Here is a 15,242-nt window from a genome sequence, read left to right as displayed (position 1 = left end):
CGATAGCTTTTCGCCACGCTTTTTGAGCTACCGCCACGCTTTTGAAAGGGTGACCTCTTAAAGGGTGGTGGTTGCTCTATCGCCACGTTTTTTTCAACTTATCGCCACCCTTTTTCGTTTGCCACGCTTTTTACAAATGGCCACCCATAAAAGCGTGGCCGTATGTGAAGATATGGCCACGCTTTTAAAGCGTGGCCATATGAGAGGTATGGCCACGCTTCAAAAGCGTGGCGATAGAGAGATATGGCCACGCTTTTAAAACGTGGCGATAGCGAGATATGACCACACTTTTAAATCGTGGCCATAGCCAGAGATACGGCCACGCTTTAAAAGCGTGGCAATAGCCTTATAAAATTTAAAAAAAAAAAATCCTTTTTCTGATTTTTACCTTCATCGATACAAAATATAAATTTCAGTTCTTTTTTGATACCAAACTATAAATATAGTATGCAATTTTTATTACAAGACAAATCAAATACAAAATAAATCTCGAGTTTGCATAGGAAAGTGATTGTCCTGTTTACAATTTGAAAGAATTAGCAAACTTCTCTCACAACTGGTTGAAAAATTTAAGTTCCTATGGCGATGCCTTGTACAACAATCTATCTTAGCAATAAAATGAATTTGTTCCTAACAAGTATCTCAAAACTGTAAAACCGCGGAGAGCACACTACTAATATGTTCTGCTTGGTTTAGTTCATGAAACCGCCACAAGCTTTGGTCTGAATCATAGTTTGTAGCCTTTGAAAATAAACTAAACAAAACATGATATAATATGGTTCAAAAATCTCAACAGTAGTTTCTGTAGCCTGGGCTGTACATGCAACTTTCTGCATATTTGACAAGATCCTTAGGTCGAGGTAGATGAGAAGCAAGACCTGTTTTACCAAACACAGCACAAAAGATATAAGTATTGAAAAGAAAACAGAGCAAAGTTGTCTGAAACTCAAAACATTTCATGAAACTAACCAAGTTCATATATCTTGCTACCACGTTAGCAGCAATATGTGCTGATATCTTTCTGATATTTGAGAATGGAGGGTAAATCAGTCCTTTATCATAGTTCTCCTTTGACACTTGTGCAGCCAAAGTTTCAGCTGTTGCATAAGAAGAAACCGTTAGTGAGTTCTTGATTCTACCTTCTTGGAATTTAGATTGAATTGATTTTAGTATATTTAATCTCTCTTAGCTTGAATGAACTCACAGGCTACCAAGAGCATCTCATCGCGGACGCGGATTGCACCGGAGATGAGCAAACCCAAGCCAAAACCAGGGAATATGTAAGCATTGTTGGTCTGAACAGCAATGCAGGAAGCGCGAAAAAATAAAATGAAAAAATAAATATATAAAGGTCAGCCACTGAGATGTTTATATTGAATAACAAAATGTGTAGGTAGCAAAGGTCAAATGAAACCTGTCCAGGAACAAAGACTTTTCCTTCATATTCAACAGGATCAAATGGGCTACCACTAGCAAAGATTGCTTGACCCTACAAATTAAATTAAGATAAACAACATTAACAAATAATGATGTGTGTAATCTATTCTAAATTTCTGAGGCCAATTATATAAACAGTTAGTTACCTTGCTCCATGTATAAGCTTCTTCCGCAGTGCACTCAGATCGAGATGTTGGATTGGAGAGAGCAAGAATGAGCGGTTTCTACAAAAATCATACACTATCAGAGATATAATCATGTACATATCAGGAAGAATAACTAAGGAATTCTCGCAACTAAAAGTGAACATATACAAAATTTAGCAGATTTTCAGTTATTCCTTTGCCTCCACAAGCAAATACCAGGTCACTTAATATCACTTATATCCAAGGAAACGAAAAAGAAAAATTAAGAAAATAAGCCAATTTATGTAATTAAAGTAAGCTAGATACATAAAATTACATAAATTTTCGAAATAAGAACACCTACAAAAGCAAATCAAAATTAATTAATATTGACTTTCCATTCACAAAGCAAATATAATTATACATTTACAATAAGAAGCATGGCAGAGGCAACAATCATAAATGTGGTTCAGTTCAAAGAAAATTTGTAACATTAGATGCACTATTTTAAACCTTTTTTAAACATATGGAAGCATCCATTTGTTTTAATTTATTCAAATATCAAATGCATTATCCACATGACCACAAACATAGCTATTTACACCCACAACATGAGTCATTCAAACAACAAAATCAATTTCAAAGGCAAAACTAACCTTCTCTGGTGGAAGATCAATGCCCAAATTACCACGAGATTGGATAATACCATCAGCTTCTCGTAGAACCTCATCAAAATGGGTCAGGCCCTAATTTCAACACAGACATAAGATTGAATCAGCATAGTCAATAAGAGTATATCTTAAAAGAGAAAAGTTAACACTATGAAGACATCAAAATCACCTCAACATTTCAATCTTAGCAAAAATTTGGGTCTGGCTGAGATCACCCCATTTAGAAAGGAATTCACGGGCCTGAATTACAACATAAAAAAGTATGTTATAAGGAAAAGCACAACAAAGGATGCTATAAGTGAAAACGTTCTTCGGCTGGATTTTTTCTCAAAGACCTGAAAGAAGGTACAACATAATTAAAAGAGTGGGAAAAAAAGTAGAGAAGAAAACAAATACAAAGAAAAATCAGAACCAGATGAAAACTCTACTGCAAAAGCCATATGGTTTTACAATTCCACAATCCACATACCATTTTGAATTTGTCCATAGTTTCTGAAAGAACTCCTCTTGAAGAATCCATGTCATTCCCCTAAACAAATACCAACATTTTATCAAAGAAGAACAAAAAAGTAGCAGTGCAAATGGTAAATATTTTTTATAATTATATGCAAACCATGCGGTCCAGCATCCGGTTATGACTATCCACCTCCTCGTGTATATCACTTGAGATCTGTTACAATCACATCAACAACACGTTAACACATCAAAATAATGAGAAGGTTACCAACAGCTGAAAAGAAATAAATGAGGAAATGATCATAATTCACAACGTTCTTCAAGTATAATATACAGGAAGAACAAACTTAGGTCTAGATTATTTTACAAGAAAAATTAAACTTACTCTTTTCAACAAACTGACTCTATCTTACAATCCACCCATTGCTCGCTCGTTATCTTGTTCATCAATTTCATTATAGGAGGAGTAAAGTGATGATGCTCGGATGCCTCCCTCCTCAATGCCGTCAAACAGAGCAACTCTGCTGTTCCGGGCGTCTCTGAAACAGGGAAAAGGTTTATAACAAAATAGTAAGAGGCAAAAGTTAGATAATAAACAAAAGCAAGGTGATTTCCTTTGCATAAACCATACATTGAAACAGTTTTACAGTCTTTCCATCAGACATCTCCATGATTTCATAAAATGTTCAAGATAAGCAAATTATCTATGAGGAACAAAAAATTTGTTTCAGTATTTCTACTGTCACCTGTGAATGCTTGCGTATTTCAAAATAACAAACTTGTAAGTTAAAATAACCCTTCACAAGTTATCAAAATCCCAAAAGAACTAATCAAAGGGGGGAAAACGAAATACTAGTCCAACATAACCCAATTTCCACCAGAAAAGTTACCCTTCAATTTCTTTTGTATCTGCCATTTTAGAAGTTCTTTTTCATGTTTAAAATTACCTGTCACATTTAAATATCAAGAAAATATTAATTATTTTTGACCAATTATATCTTTAAACTAATTATGCTGAACAATAGAGTGGAAAACATAAATAAGTGGTAATTCAGTATAACTAAATAAGGATAGTTTCATAAAATTAGCTTACTAGATACTAGTATCAAGATTATTCATAAAACCAACCCGAAATATGGTTAAAGCATTTCATCAAACATGTTGAGTGCGGTAAACTTGAAACGAAATAAGAGAATTCAAAGCTTAGTATCAATGTGATAGACAAGAGAACATAATATTGTATACTTTAATTCAGTCTATGAAAAAGATCCAAACCACTGCCAAATCAAATAGTTACTTATTGTAATAGAAATAAGAATTTGCAGAGTTTCAAGCAGAGTATTGGTGTTGTGTGAGTGTATTGTCTGGTGGTGGGTTTAGGGAACTCACGGCGGCGACAAAAGAGAGCAGTTCGACAGCTAGGTGGAGCGCACGGGTTGGTCGCAGAGTTTGAAGCAGGGCAACGTGGCTTCCAGACGAACGCGAACGCGAACGGTGAACGGCGAGTGAACGCGAACGGTGAACGCCGAGCAAACTTGAACGGCGAAGAACGCGAACAAAGACGACGGCTGAACGAAGACGCGAATGTTAACGGCAACCAACGGCGGCGGAAGCACGGCTGAGCAGACAAAGACGACGGACGCCGAGCTCGAGGAAGCAGCTGCGATCGGTGACAGCGAACGGGGGTTGAAGACTTGGAGCACGAGGGAAGCTAGATAGACGGACGGACGGTAGCAGTATGCCACTCCTTGCGGCGGTGGTGGTGTAGGCTTACAGTGCTAGGGTTTTTTTGGCTGAGTTTCTGTGAATGAAAGAAACGGAGGGAGAAAGGGAGAAAGAAACGAAGGAGCTTCAGAACCAAGAGTGAAGGGTTTCGAGTGACGAAGGCTAAGGGCGAAGGGCGAAGGGTTCACAGCGAAGGGCGAAGGGTGAAGGGTGAAGGGCTAAGGCTAATGGGAGGCGCTCTTCAGGCTTAGGGTTTCGAGTGATTAGGGTTAGTGTCTTTGGGTTGGGGACCGGGTTGGTGCCGGGTTGGGAGCCGGGTCAGGGGCCGAGTTAGGGTCAATGGGTTGGAGCCCCTCTCGCCACGCTTTTAAAACGTCACTGTTTTGCTCTACGGCCACGCTTTTGAAGCGTGGCAGAAAAGAACCTTTTGGCCACGCTTTTAAAGCGTGCCAAAAGCGTATTAGGATATGGCCACGCTTTGTAAGCGTGGCCGTAATGAAACCCTGTCGCCACACTTTCAAAACGTCCTTGTTTCTCTCTATGGACACGCTTTTGAAGCGTGGCAAAAAAAAGCGTGGCCGTTTCTCTAACCAATTGCCACCCATACAAAAGCGTGGCCGTTGATACTTTTCGCCACGCTTTTAAAGCGTGACAATAAAAAAAGTGGCCAAATCTCTAATCTATTGCCACCCTCATAAAAGCGTGGCCATTGACCACTTTTGGCCACGCTTTTGAAGCGTGGCAAGAAAAAAGCGTGGCCATAGGCCTTTTTTCTTGTAGTGTAATCACAAGTAATTTGACAGACAATCAAACAATCACACATAGAAAATAATTATGACAAGTAGTAGAATTAGCAGTTGACAAAATATCAGTTAGGCAAACCAAGTAATTATGCAGACCCAAGTAATTTCAAACAAATATAGTATGATGCATGCCTATCTACTAGCCGTGAGCTCACTTGTCGGTTAAAAATGCTAGAATCCGACACATCCGGTAGCTAACCCGAACATTGTCTCTCTGTCGTGCTTCTCCAAGAGGAACATAAAGAAGGAAATCCTCAACTTTCCACCATCTCACTGGAGGCAGCGCTATCTGGGATATAGTATCCGCCACACTTTTGGGATATAGTACCCGCCACACTTCACAATCAAAGAGAATGCTGGGATATAGTGCCTGCCACACTCTTGGGATATAGTGTCCGTCACACTTTTCAATCATAATCACAATCAATCATAGCCAATATCATAATCAAAATCAAAATCATAATTCATTATATTCTCATTTATCACAAGGATAATTATCCTCAAGCCATGAGAGGGATGAAACCACTGTCCTCACCATAGTTGGGAATCAAACTGAAGCGAATCCTCAACCTTCTATCCAATTTTTCAATACGACAAGAGGGGGAATCTTCAACCTCAAACTTTTCCACCACAACAAGAGAGGGAATTCTTAACCTCACTTGTTTACCGTAACACTGAGCAACATCTTATATCACAGTAAAAGTCAATTTCACATATATCCCTAACATAACATCAAAATATTTTATTTAACAAAATTTTTATCAGAGAATTACTCAATTTAATCTGTTTTATTCACCCCATCATATTCAAAGATTTAAAAATAGTTCTCAGACTCCATACGACGATTGCAGGAATTTACAAACTCGCTGGAGAGGCTTAACAGTCCAAAATAACATTCAAACATTCACATGACCCAAAACCTTTTCTTTAATCAAACTTGCAAAATTTTTCCAAGAGTCAAAATTTTAATTGAATATAATCATTTTATTCTTAAACAATTACTTTAAATTTGCTAAAATACCCCAAAAGCATAATTCTTTCCATGATTATTCAAATTTAAATAAGTTAATTATTCTGTTTACTTCCATTACTTTAGATTTCTCTAAAATTCCACAAAAATATAGTCCTTTCATTAAAATTAATCAAACAAAACTCATTTTCGTTTAATCAAGTACCCAAAACTAATTTCAACTTCATTTCTTTAGCTTAAGACTTTCCCAAAAAAACTAAAAAATTATTTCATATCACCAATAAAATTCAAACGCTTTAAATTCACTAAAAGCTTCTCAAAACATAATTCTTCAATCAAAAGTTTCAAATAAAACTTCAAAACAAAATTTCTAGTTTATATGAAAATAGCACTAGTTTCCATTATTATTATCATTCAATTTTTACTCAAATTCTTATAAAAATTTTGGACCTTTTCACCCTTCAAGGGTTCCCTCCAAACTAACATCTCTCAACGCTTTCTCAACATACCATTTATAGCCACAAATCAATCCCCTTTCAATAATATCCAACAAAAGATTCTCAATTAATCATCTTATCATAATTCAGTTTATCATTTAACACAACCAACTCAACATAATCAGTTAAAAATCATATTCTCCAGCCTTCTCAATTAAACAGTAAATTAATCACAGTTCATAACCACAGACAATTCAACTTTACAAATTAGTCGCACAATACAACCACATTCTAATCCAGCATAGCTCAAATTAATCCATAAGACTCGCACAATCATCGAAAAATATATTTTTTACAATGACATCGATTTATAACAATTTCTTGAAATAAAATAATTTTTTAGAAAAGCCCCTACCTTAATTAGTCAAAACTTAATGACGCGGGCTAGATGTCGGTTCAGAATTTTCTCAATAACACTTGCTTCGTCAATAGTATAGTTCTAAACCAACAAATGATCCGTGTTAGAGTTTAATTTGTTTGTCACGAAGTCAAATCAATAAAAACTGGGAGTTTTAAATCTCGGATCGTCTCTCAAAGGAATTGTAATGAGGTGTGCACATCATTCGTTATGAGAAAAAGGGGTTTGAAAAGCAAAAGACAACCATTTAAATGACAAGAAAGATAAAGAGTAAATAGAAATTTAAGTGCAAAAAATTTTTTTGGCAAAGACTGAGAGTCAAGGGTTCCTATCCAAGTCATTGACCACAAATATGGTAATTAAGAAGAGTTAATCCCACTTCGTCATCCCCAAACATCGGAAAAAAGTCAAATAGGCATAATCGATCTTAATCCACAAGTCCTAACTAACTCACTAATTAGACTTAGCGAAAGACTAGCTTAGTGGAAACAAAACTAACTAACAACCCTAAATTACCAATCAATATTGGACATTAATGACTCAAAGTCACCTAAGACCTCATTTCCAAGTCGAGAATATAAAAATCTACTCTAAAATTAAAGGAGTCATTTTAACAAATACTTGAAATGCATAAAAGAAAAAGCATGGTAAGTTGCAAGAATTATAAAATCTATAACTACCAAAACAAGAAAACAATAATCACAACTCAATTAAGCAACAATAAACATGAAAAAACATCAATTGCATTAAAGAAAATTAAAGCTAAATATTGTTCATAAACTAAATTGACAAAATAAAGAATTAACAAGTAAAACTAAGTGAATTAAAATAATAAAATAAGATAATGTAAAGAAAACTAAACTAAAACAAGATTAAAACCTAAATTTAAGAAGAATTTAACCTAAAAATCCTAAATTTCTAGGAATTAACCTAAAACATAATTTCTAAACTACTACCTCCTTCCCTACTTGGTTGATCCCCCTTGATTCTTGCCTTCAAATGCTTCAAAAATGAGTTAGATTGGGCCGAAATTGGGCTAGAAATTGCGAGTCATGTGCCATTCTTAGTAAGGCATGAGATTGGGGTCATGTGTATTCATCTACCATGCATATGCATAACTATAAAAATCTCCAATCTTCATTTCTTCATGAATTCTCTATTTTTGCATGCTTTTTCTCCATTTTTTCAAGTCATTCTTGCCTTGTAAACTTTCAATCACTCAAACAAACATATCAAGTCATCGAATGGGATAATGATGAATTAAATTTAGCAATTTTGAAGCATAAAAAGTATATTTTTCACTATTAAGCACAATTAGGAGATATTCACAAAACTATGCATTTTCAATGAATAAGTGCAAGATAAGTTGATAAAATCCACTCATTTCAACCCAAAAATAATCATAAAATATGGGTTTATCAACCTGCCTACACTTAAACAATAGCATGTCCTCATGCTAAATATCAAGAAAGACAAGATCAAGGGATATTCAACATTTCTTAAAAGTAAACTATGTATATCTATTCTATCTATTTCTATCTATCTATCTATTTACTTGTATCTATTTATATCTACTTGGTAAAAATAAATCAATTTCCAAGAAAACATGTAAACATAGAGGGCTTAAACAATACAGCAACCAATGCAATCTCATAAATCCATTTATGAGCAACAAACCAAACTAACTACATATTCCACAGGCTCTGGGATAATAAAATTGCAGGTACTGCTTCCTCACCATGGGTACTCACGCATATCATCAACAGAATTTATCTACATTCCAACATGCAACAGTGATTACCATTCCAAAAATGAATAACTCCACCCACTTACCTTGGATGGTTAGGATTCTTCCGGTCATGATTATCGCTTTGTGGCCAGTGAAATATTGACGATTAGGCGGCTGTTGTTCCAGGGTCGGCTCCTCCGCTGCTCGAAGACGACAGCGCCCGCGCGAGGATGACTATCCAGCTACTCGGTCCGGCATTGAGCGCTCCCGTGGCTACAGTTCTGATCGGCGGCGTAGCACCCAAGAGCTCGGTTGGAGCGACGGCGAGATGCTCAGCAGCAACAGGGCGCCGTACTTGAGGGCAACGAAGAGGAAAAGGCAGGATGTTCAGCAACGCTTGCGGCACTCATGGTTCTGCGCCGTCACCAGAATGTTCAACGATTGGGAGGGTTTGGGTGGGGAAGTAAAAGGGTGACAACGAAATGGATTTGGAGGTTGGAGAAAAAATAAAAATATCTGAAATTGTGTGGTGTGTTAAAAGTAAACAGCCAAAAGAGAATTAGGGTTATTGATATGTTAATTTTCTGTTTTAAATTTAATTTGGCTTAATAAACAGCCTATTGTAACTATTGTATAATTATTTCATTATCTCTCTAATGGAACTCTTATTAAATATATGAAAATTGTGGTAATAATTTTAGGGAGATCCTCCCATAAAGATGCTTAAAACAGAGTATGAGTTATACCTGGGTGCTCCAGTGTATTTATAGTAGTGTGGGCTGACCTTTCTGATAAGATAAGTTAGTTATCTTATCTTATCTTATCCTATTTTGGATGAAGTCAGCTTATCTTCAAGGGAACCGCCTTTATCTCTATAGGCTGGGATTGCCTTTGGATTCGGGTCGTGTTCCTCTATTTGGGCCCTTTATTGGGCTTTTCTGTCGACCTCTTTGAGAAGAGGTCGAATAGCCTGACCTGAAGAGGTCGGTCGCTTTGTCGCCAATCATCCCGGGTCGGGTAACTCGACCCAGGGTATGAACAGGGGTGGTCCGGGTAGCCTTTGCTTTGAGATCGGCTTCGAGTTGTAGGATTTTATCTTCTAGCTCTCGACGTCGCCTTACCTCTCTTTGTAGATCCTTGCCAACTTCTCGTTGATGCTGGCTTTCTTTTTCAAGTTGCTTTAAACGATTTTGAAGTGCTTTTATTACTCCTGGATTTGATGAGTTTTTGTCTCCGTTAGATTCTGGAGTATCTTTTGGTGTAGCGTCCGCATTTTTGTGCGGCGTTCTGTCCTCTAGATCTGAATCGTGGTCGTTGTCATGGTCGTCTGCCATAGGGATGGGATGACTTCCAGGTTCCCCGGCAACGGCGCCAATGTTCCGAGGGTTACCTGAAACTGTAGGTCGATCTCGGATGAGATCTTCTGTACTGGTCGGAGATGACGTGTCCGGCTGGTTGGTAGCGGCCGGAGCTGTTGTGTCTGACTTGTTGGACTGGCTGCACTTCTGATCCTTGGTCACCGGAGGGTGAGGGGTACCTGCAAGAGACTCTGATGCTTAAGTTAGCACGGGTATTAAGCAGGTTTATTGTAGAATCAGAGTATGAGTTATACTTGGGTACTCCAGTGTATTTATAGTGGTTGTAGAGTGACCTTTCTAGATAAGATAAGTTAGTTATCTTATCTTATCTTTATCTTTGAGTTGAGGTCAGCTTATCTTCAAGGGAACCGCCCTTATCTCTATAGCCTTGGACGGCCTTTGGATTTGGGTCGTGTTCCTCTATTTGGGCTCTTTATTGGGCTTTCCTGTCGATTTGGCCGACCTCTTTGAGAAGAGGTCGGATAGCCTGATCTAAAGAGGTCGGTCGCTTTGTCACTGAACATCTTGGGTCGGATAGCTCGGCCCAGGGTGTGAACACCTTCCAACTATAAATATCCAAGATTTATGAAATAGAACAACCATCCAATCAGATAATCGAGTAACAATCCAGCATATAAGACTAACTATCTATCATAAAAACCAACCATCCAAATTCCTACTAAAGTGAACATCCAATATCCTAATAAAGTGAACATCCAAATGAGTGACGGAAAACATAAACGTCCTACGTGGAGCAGCACAGCCCTCAATTACAACCACGCCAGCGATCAATGAAAATTATTTTCACACAATCCATCAAATAGGCAGCCCCATAAAGTAATTCTATCATACATACAGAAGCCATCCAAATAAATCAAACATAAGTTATCTATCCAGTTCAGATCAGAACCCAGTTTGAGCATCTTAACTGCATCTGTTTACTTACCAAACTCAACCCAAATAAAATCTTAGCAAAAATACGACGCAACAATTGTATTCAACCAAATCTTCAACATAAAAACATGTAAATACCATTCACGGTCATTGAACTCAGCTATACCAGGTTTTCCTTTATAAACATCATACATCAAAACCAACCATGCAGCCACATACAGAAGCAACTTTCCAATTTTGTTACCGCAAATTCTATGATAAGAATCAACCATCCTATCACATAAGTAAGGATACAATTAAATGAGCACACGATCTATCACAAAGAAAGCAGATCACCTTATCCGCCTCCTTATAACTTGGATGAGATGTAGTCCTGCCTTGGTTAGACGAAGCTTGGTCAGCATCCTTTCGAGGCCTTTTACACCTCCCTTTCTCGTGAACTGCTTTACTAGAAGACTGTTTTTTCTGTTTTTTCCGTTTTCTTGCATTGTTGACTATGCAACCCTGTGTGTTCAACATGAGACAACAAAGAGATGAAAAAAATCAACGTGAACCTCCAATTGCACTAGTGTTCAACTAGATTATAGAACAGAGACTAGTAGAGAGTGAACCTGTGAGATAATATGCTCGGCCTTCTTATCAAGTTCATTAGTGGTCCGTTCAACAATCCAAGGCTCGGGTACTTGACGTGCATGTAGCGGACCATGCTTTAAGCGCTGAAAGTACAAAACCTACACACAAGTAACTAAAATATTAGGACTTACACCTAAAGCCGTACATGGTTTTTAAATTTATGTAATTTATTTGCAATACCAGCAATACGAACATGCACCCGCCGCATGTTTCCCGTTTCTCATCTTGGAATTTCCTTATCGCATCTCGCTCGCAGCCAATTTAGTATCTGATATGGCCAATGAAATCTTCTTGGGTTCGAGACATCCAATATTGGAGGGAGGTGCCATGGGGAAATAGTCTGCTGGCTTGTCAGATTAAGAAATATCTTCAAAACAACCATGATAAAGTATCTTCTAAAGGTCATCCTCTGTTGCTCGGTGTCCATTGGACAGGCAAAGACAAAGTCCCACAGTTGGGTTATAGTTTTCTTTTGAAACTCTCTCTTAATTTCCAAATGCGATTCATTTTTCTTCTGAAACTCTATATATATGCCGCATTTAAGACTACTGAGTCTCATGAAACACAATACTAACCAAGTGCTTTACTTTGGTGCTATATGAATGGCTTCTTTCTTCTTTGCAATAACAATAAGCAGCAGTGCCTTAATGGCTTCTCTGTTACTCCTGTTGGCATTATTTGCAGTAAATCTTCGCATTACTAGTTATTGTTCAACTGTTTATTGTGTGTTACTATTCATTTTTGTTTCTTCTAACTCAAAATTATTCTAATTCTTTTTATTAGAGAAAGTGGACATAGTGATGTAAAGTGCTATAAACTAATATAAATGTTGTGAAAATTAATATATAAGGAATACTAAACTAAAGGGATTCACCTCCTATCAATTACAGACGCCTGTCTTGAATAAACCTTGAACTTGGGATCCTGAGATTGTTTTAATGCTTTCTCAGGCACACACTAAAAATAAAAAATAGAAAAACATAATTAAATTTAGTTTACACAAAACAGCATAACACAAAGATGTACCGCAAGTCCATCAATTCTTTTATTATATCCATACAGTAGATATTATTTTGTTAGAGTCTCCTACATGCAATTTTTTCATTCAGAGTTAAAATTCTAACGGTTCAGGTGATGAGTATTTTGGTGGAAAAATGAATTTCTCCCAAAACACACAAATCTAACCGGCAAGTGCACCGGGTCGCATCAAGTAATAAAAACTCACGGGAGTGAGGTCGATCCCACAGGGATTGATGGATCAAGCAACTTTAGTGGGTGATTAGTTTAGTCAAGCTAACATAGAGTGAATTGTGTGAAGTTGAGCAACAGAAGGTAAAAATTGCAGGGAAATTAAAATTGCAGAATGTAAATGGGCAGAAGCTTAAAGAGCAAGAAATGTAAATTGCAAGAATCTTAAATGCCAAGAGATATAAATTGCATTAAACGTAAAGGGGCTGGGTGCTGGAAAGTTAAATGGAAGCAGTAAATTTGAACTCAGACCAATTGCCGAAAATTAAACTTGCAGGAAAGAAAAGTGTAGCAGAGAATTGTAGAAACTGAGATTTCATAAACTGAATTCAATATTAGAAAATGACAATTGCAGAAAATTAAAAGTGTATCAAAGAGGACTTTCTATTCTACTCTACTCCTAATGCTCTAGCAGAGCCAGCCTCCTTACAAATGTGAAAATGATGCCTTATATAGGCTTTACAAAATGGAAATGAAAATGAAATTAAAAACAAATTACAATTGGTGTGCAGCGTTTGAGGTAACGTTTGCCTCAAACGTTGGCGAAAACGCCAGTTCTGGAGGCTCAAACGTATTGTCCACCCCATACTATTATAAATTTTGGAAAGCCCTGGATGTCTACTTTCCAATGCCGTTGAGAGCACATCATTTGGAGCTCTACAGCTCGAGTTATACTCCGTTGAAGGTGCAGAGGTCAGTTGGCCTCACTGCAGGTTGCCACCATGTTCGTTTGTGCACATTGCGGGGCAGTTTTCTCCCTCAATTTTAGTGTCCACCATGCAGTGCCATATATGCTTGGAAAGCTCTTGATTCCTACTTTCCAATGCTTCTTGAATCACCTCATTTGGAGCTCTGTAGCTCAAGTTATTCTTGTTGGAAGTATACCCCTTCAAGCTGTTGTGGTGTGTGGCGCCAACGTTAGCTACCAAGTTAGGGGGCTAACGTTGGCGCAAACTTTTGCTCCTCCCCTTGTGATTTTCATGTGCCAACGTTAGCCCAAAAGTTAGGGGTCTTGCTCAAAATCATGAGATATTCATTCTTTCATAATATGTGACAATTATAGCATAAAACCTCATGAAATAGCATGAATTCATACATGGTTGATTAAATCAAAGGAAGCATGAAAATCTACTTAATTGACTTGCTTGTGGCTCAAGAAAGTGCATAAAACCTATTGAAACCAAAGGAAAAAGCATAGAAAAACATGACATGGTAACATGTCATCATCAGGTCTGAGAAAAAAATTATTTTAATTTTATTACAAATGAATAACAACAGGTACAGGTAATTTTTTGGCTGCAGTGATAACAGCAACACAGTAAGAATTGGAAATTGTCCAAATTATAGAAAATTTGCAATAATAACCATCCAATATCCTACTAAAGTAACCATCCAACAGATATCAACTAAATTTCAACGATGGTCAGCGAGTTTATGTTACGTTGCATGCACATGGTCCACACTTACCTTGGATGGTTAGGATTCTTCCGGTCATGATTATCGCTCTGTGGCCAGTGAAATATTGACGATCAGGCGGCTGTTGTTCCAGGGTCGGCTCCTCCGCTGCTCGAAGACGACAGCGCCCGCGCGAGGATGACTATCTAGCTACTCGGTCCGGCATTGAGCGCTCCCGTGGCTGCAGTTCTGATCGGCAGCGTAGCACCCAAGGACTCGGTTGGAGCGACGGCGAGATGCTCAGCAGCAACAGGGCGCCGTACTTGAGGGCAACAATGAGGAAAATGCAGGATGTTCAGCAACGCTTGCGGCGCTCACGGTTCTGCACCGTCATCGGGATGTTCAACGATTGGGAGGGTTTGGGTGGGGAACTGAAAGGGTGACAACGAAATGGATTTGGAGGTTGGAAAAAAAATAAAAATATCTGAAATTGTGTGGTGTGTTAAAAGTAAACAACCAAAAGAGGATTAGGATTATTGATATATTAATTTTCTGTTTTAAATTTAATTAGGCTTAATAAACAGTCTATTATAATTATTGTATAATTATTTTATTATCTCTCTAATAGAATTCTTATTAATTATATGAAAATTGTGGTAATAATTTTAATATCAAAATGACACGACTAAAAACGTGACATTCTCATAATAAAAGTGTTACACGCATTAACATTTTTTCGTAATGTGTCAGTATCGCATCTTTTTTTCTTCTCAAGTAACTAATTACATATTGGGAAAGTATGAGGAGCCAATATACCTAATATACAATGTGTACAATGGGATTAAATTGAAATTAAAAATAAATTAGGGTCCATTAATTAATTTTCAATTCATATTTAAAATTTAAAAGAAATTAGGATTCCTTCAGTGACGTAAACAAAAAA

At 37.3% G+C, this 15,242-nt stretch overlaps 1 protein-coding gene, 1 long non-coding RNA gene and 1 pseudogene across 2 annotated transcripts; all 3 read right to left on the bottom strand.

Moving 5' to 3' along the window:
- On the bottom strand, nucleotides 1,176-2,292 carry LOC110266749 (NADP-dependent malic enzyme-like). Its single transcript, XM_021111746.1, has 4 exons — nucleotides 2,269-2,292; nucleotides 1,584-1,661; nucleotides 1,415-1,489; nucleotides 1,176-1,295 (listed from the first exon to the last, which is right to left on the bottom strand). Exons 1-4 carry the CDS (start codon nucleotides 2,290-2,292, stop codon nucleotides 1,176-1,178), a joined length of 297 nt encoding a protein of 98 aa, XP_020967405.1.
- LOC107614997 lies at nucleotides 2,443-4,616 on the bottom strand (annotated as a pseudogene).
- Nucleotides 8,407-12,188, bottom strand: LOC110266711. The gene is made up of 3 exons (XR_002354209.1): nucleotides 12,178-12,188; nucleotides 11,076-11,079; nucleotides 8,407-8,589 (listed from the first exon to the last, which is right to left on the bottom strand). It is a non-coding gene; the product is annotated as an uncharacterized LOC110266711 (long non-coding RNA).

The sequence above is a fragment of the Arachis ipaensis genome, chromosome B09 (assembly GCF_000816755.2).
Source record: "Arachis ipaensis cultivar K30076 chromosome B09, Araip1.1, whole genome shotgun sequence".
In the NCBI taxonomy this organism is placed as follows: Eukaryota; Viridiplantae; Streptophyta; class Magnoliopsida; order Fabales; family Fabaceae; genus Arachis; species Arachis ipaensis.
This window is presented reverse-complemented; position numbering and strand designations above follow the sequence as displayed.

What these genes read in the sequence shown, in the direction of transcription:
- LOC110266749 (XM_021111746.1), bottom strand. Translation starts at nt 2,292, where the DNA reads ATGAGGTTCTACGAGAAGCTGATG. An exon ending in AAGCTTATACATGGAGCAAG is followed by an intron (nt 1,490 to 1,583) that starts GTAACTAACTGT and finishes TTTAATTTGTAG; the next exon opens with GGTCAAGCAATCTTTGCTAG. An exon ending in AAGTCTTTGTTCCTGGACAG is followed by an intron (nt 1,296 to 1,414) that starts GTTTCATTTGAC and finishes ATTGCTGTTCAG; the next exon opens with ACCAACAATGCTTACATATT.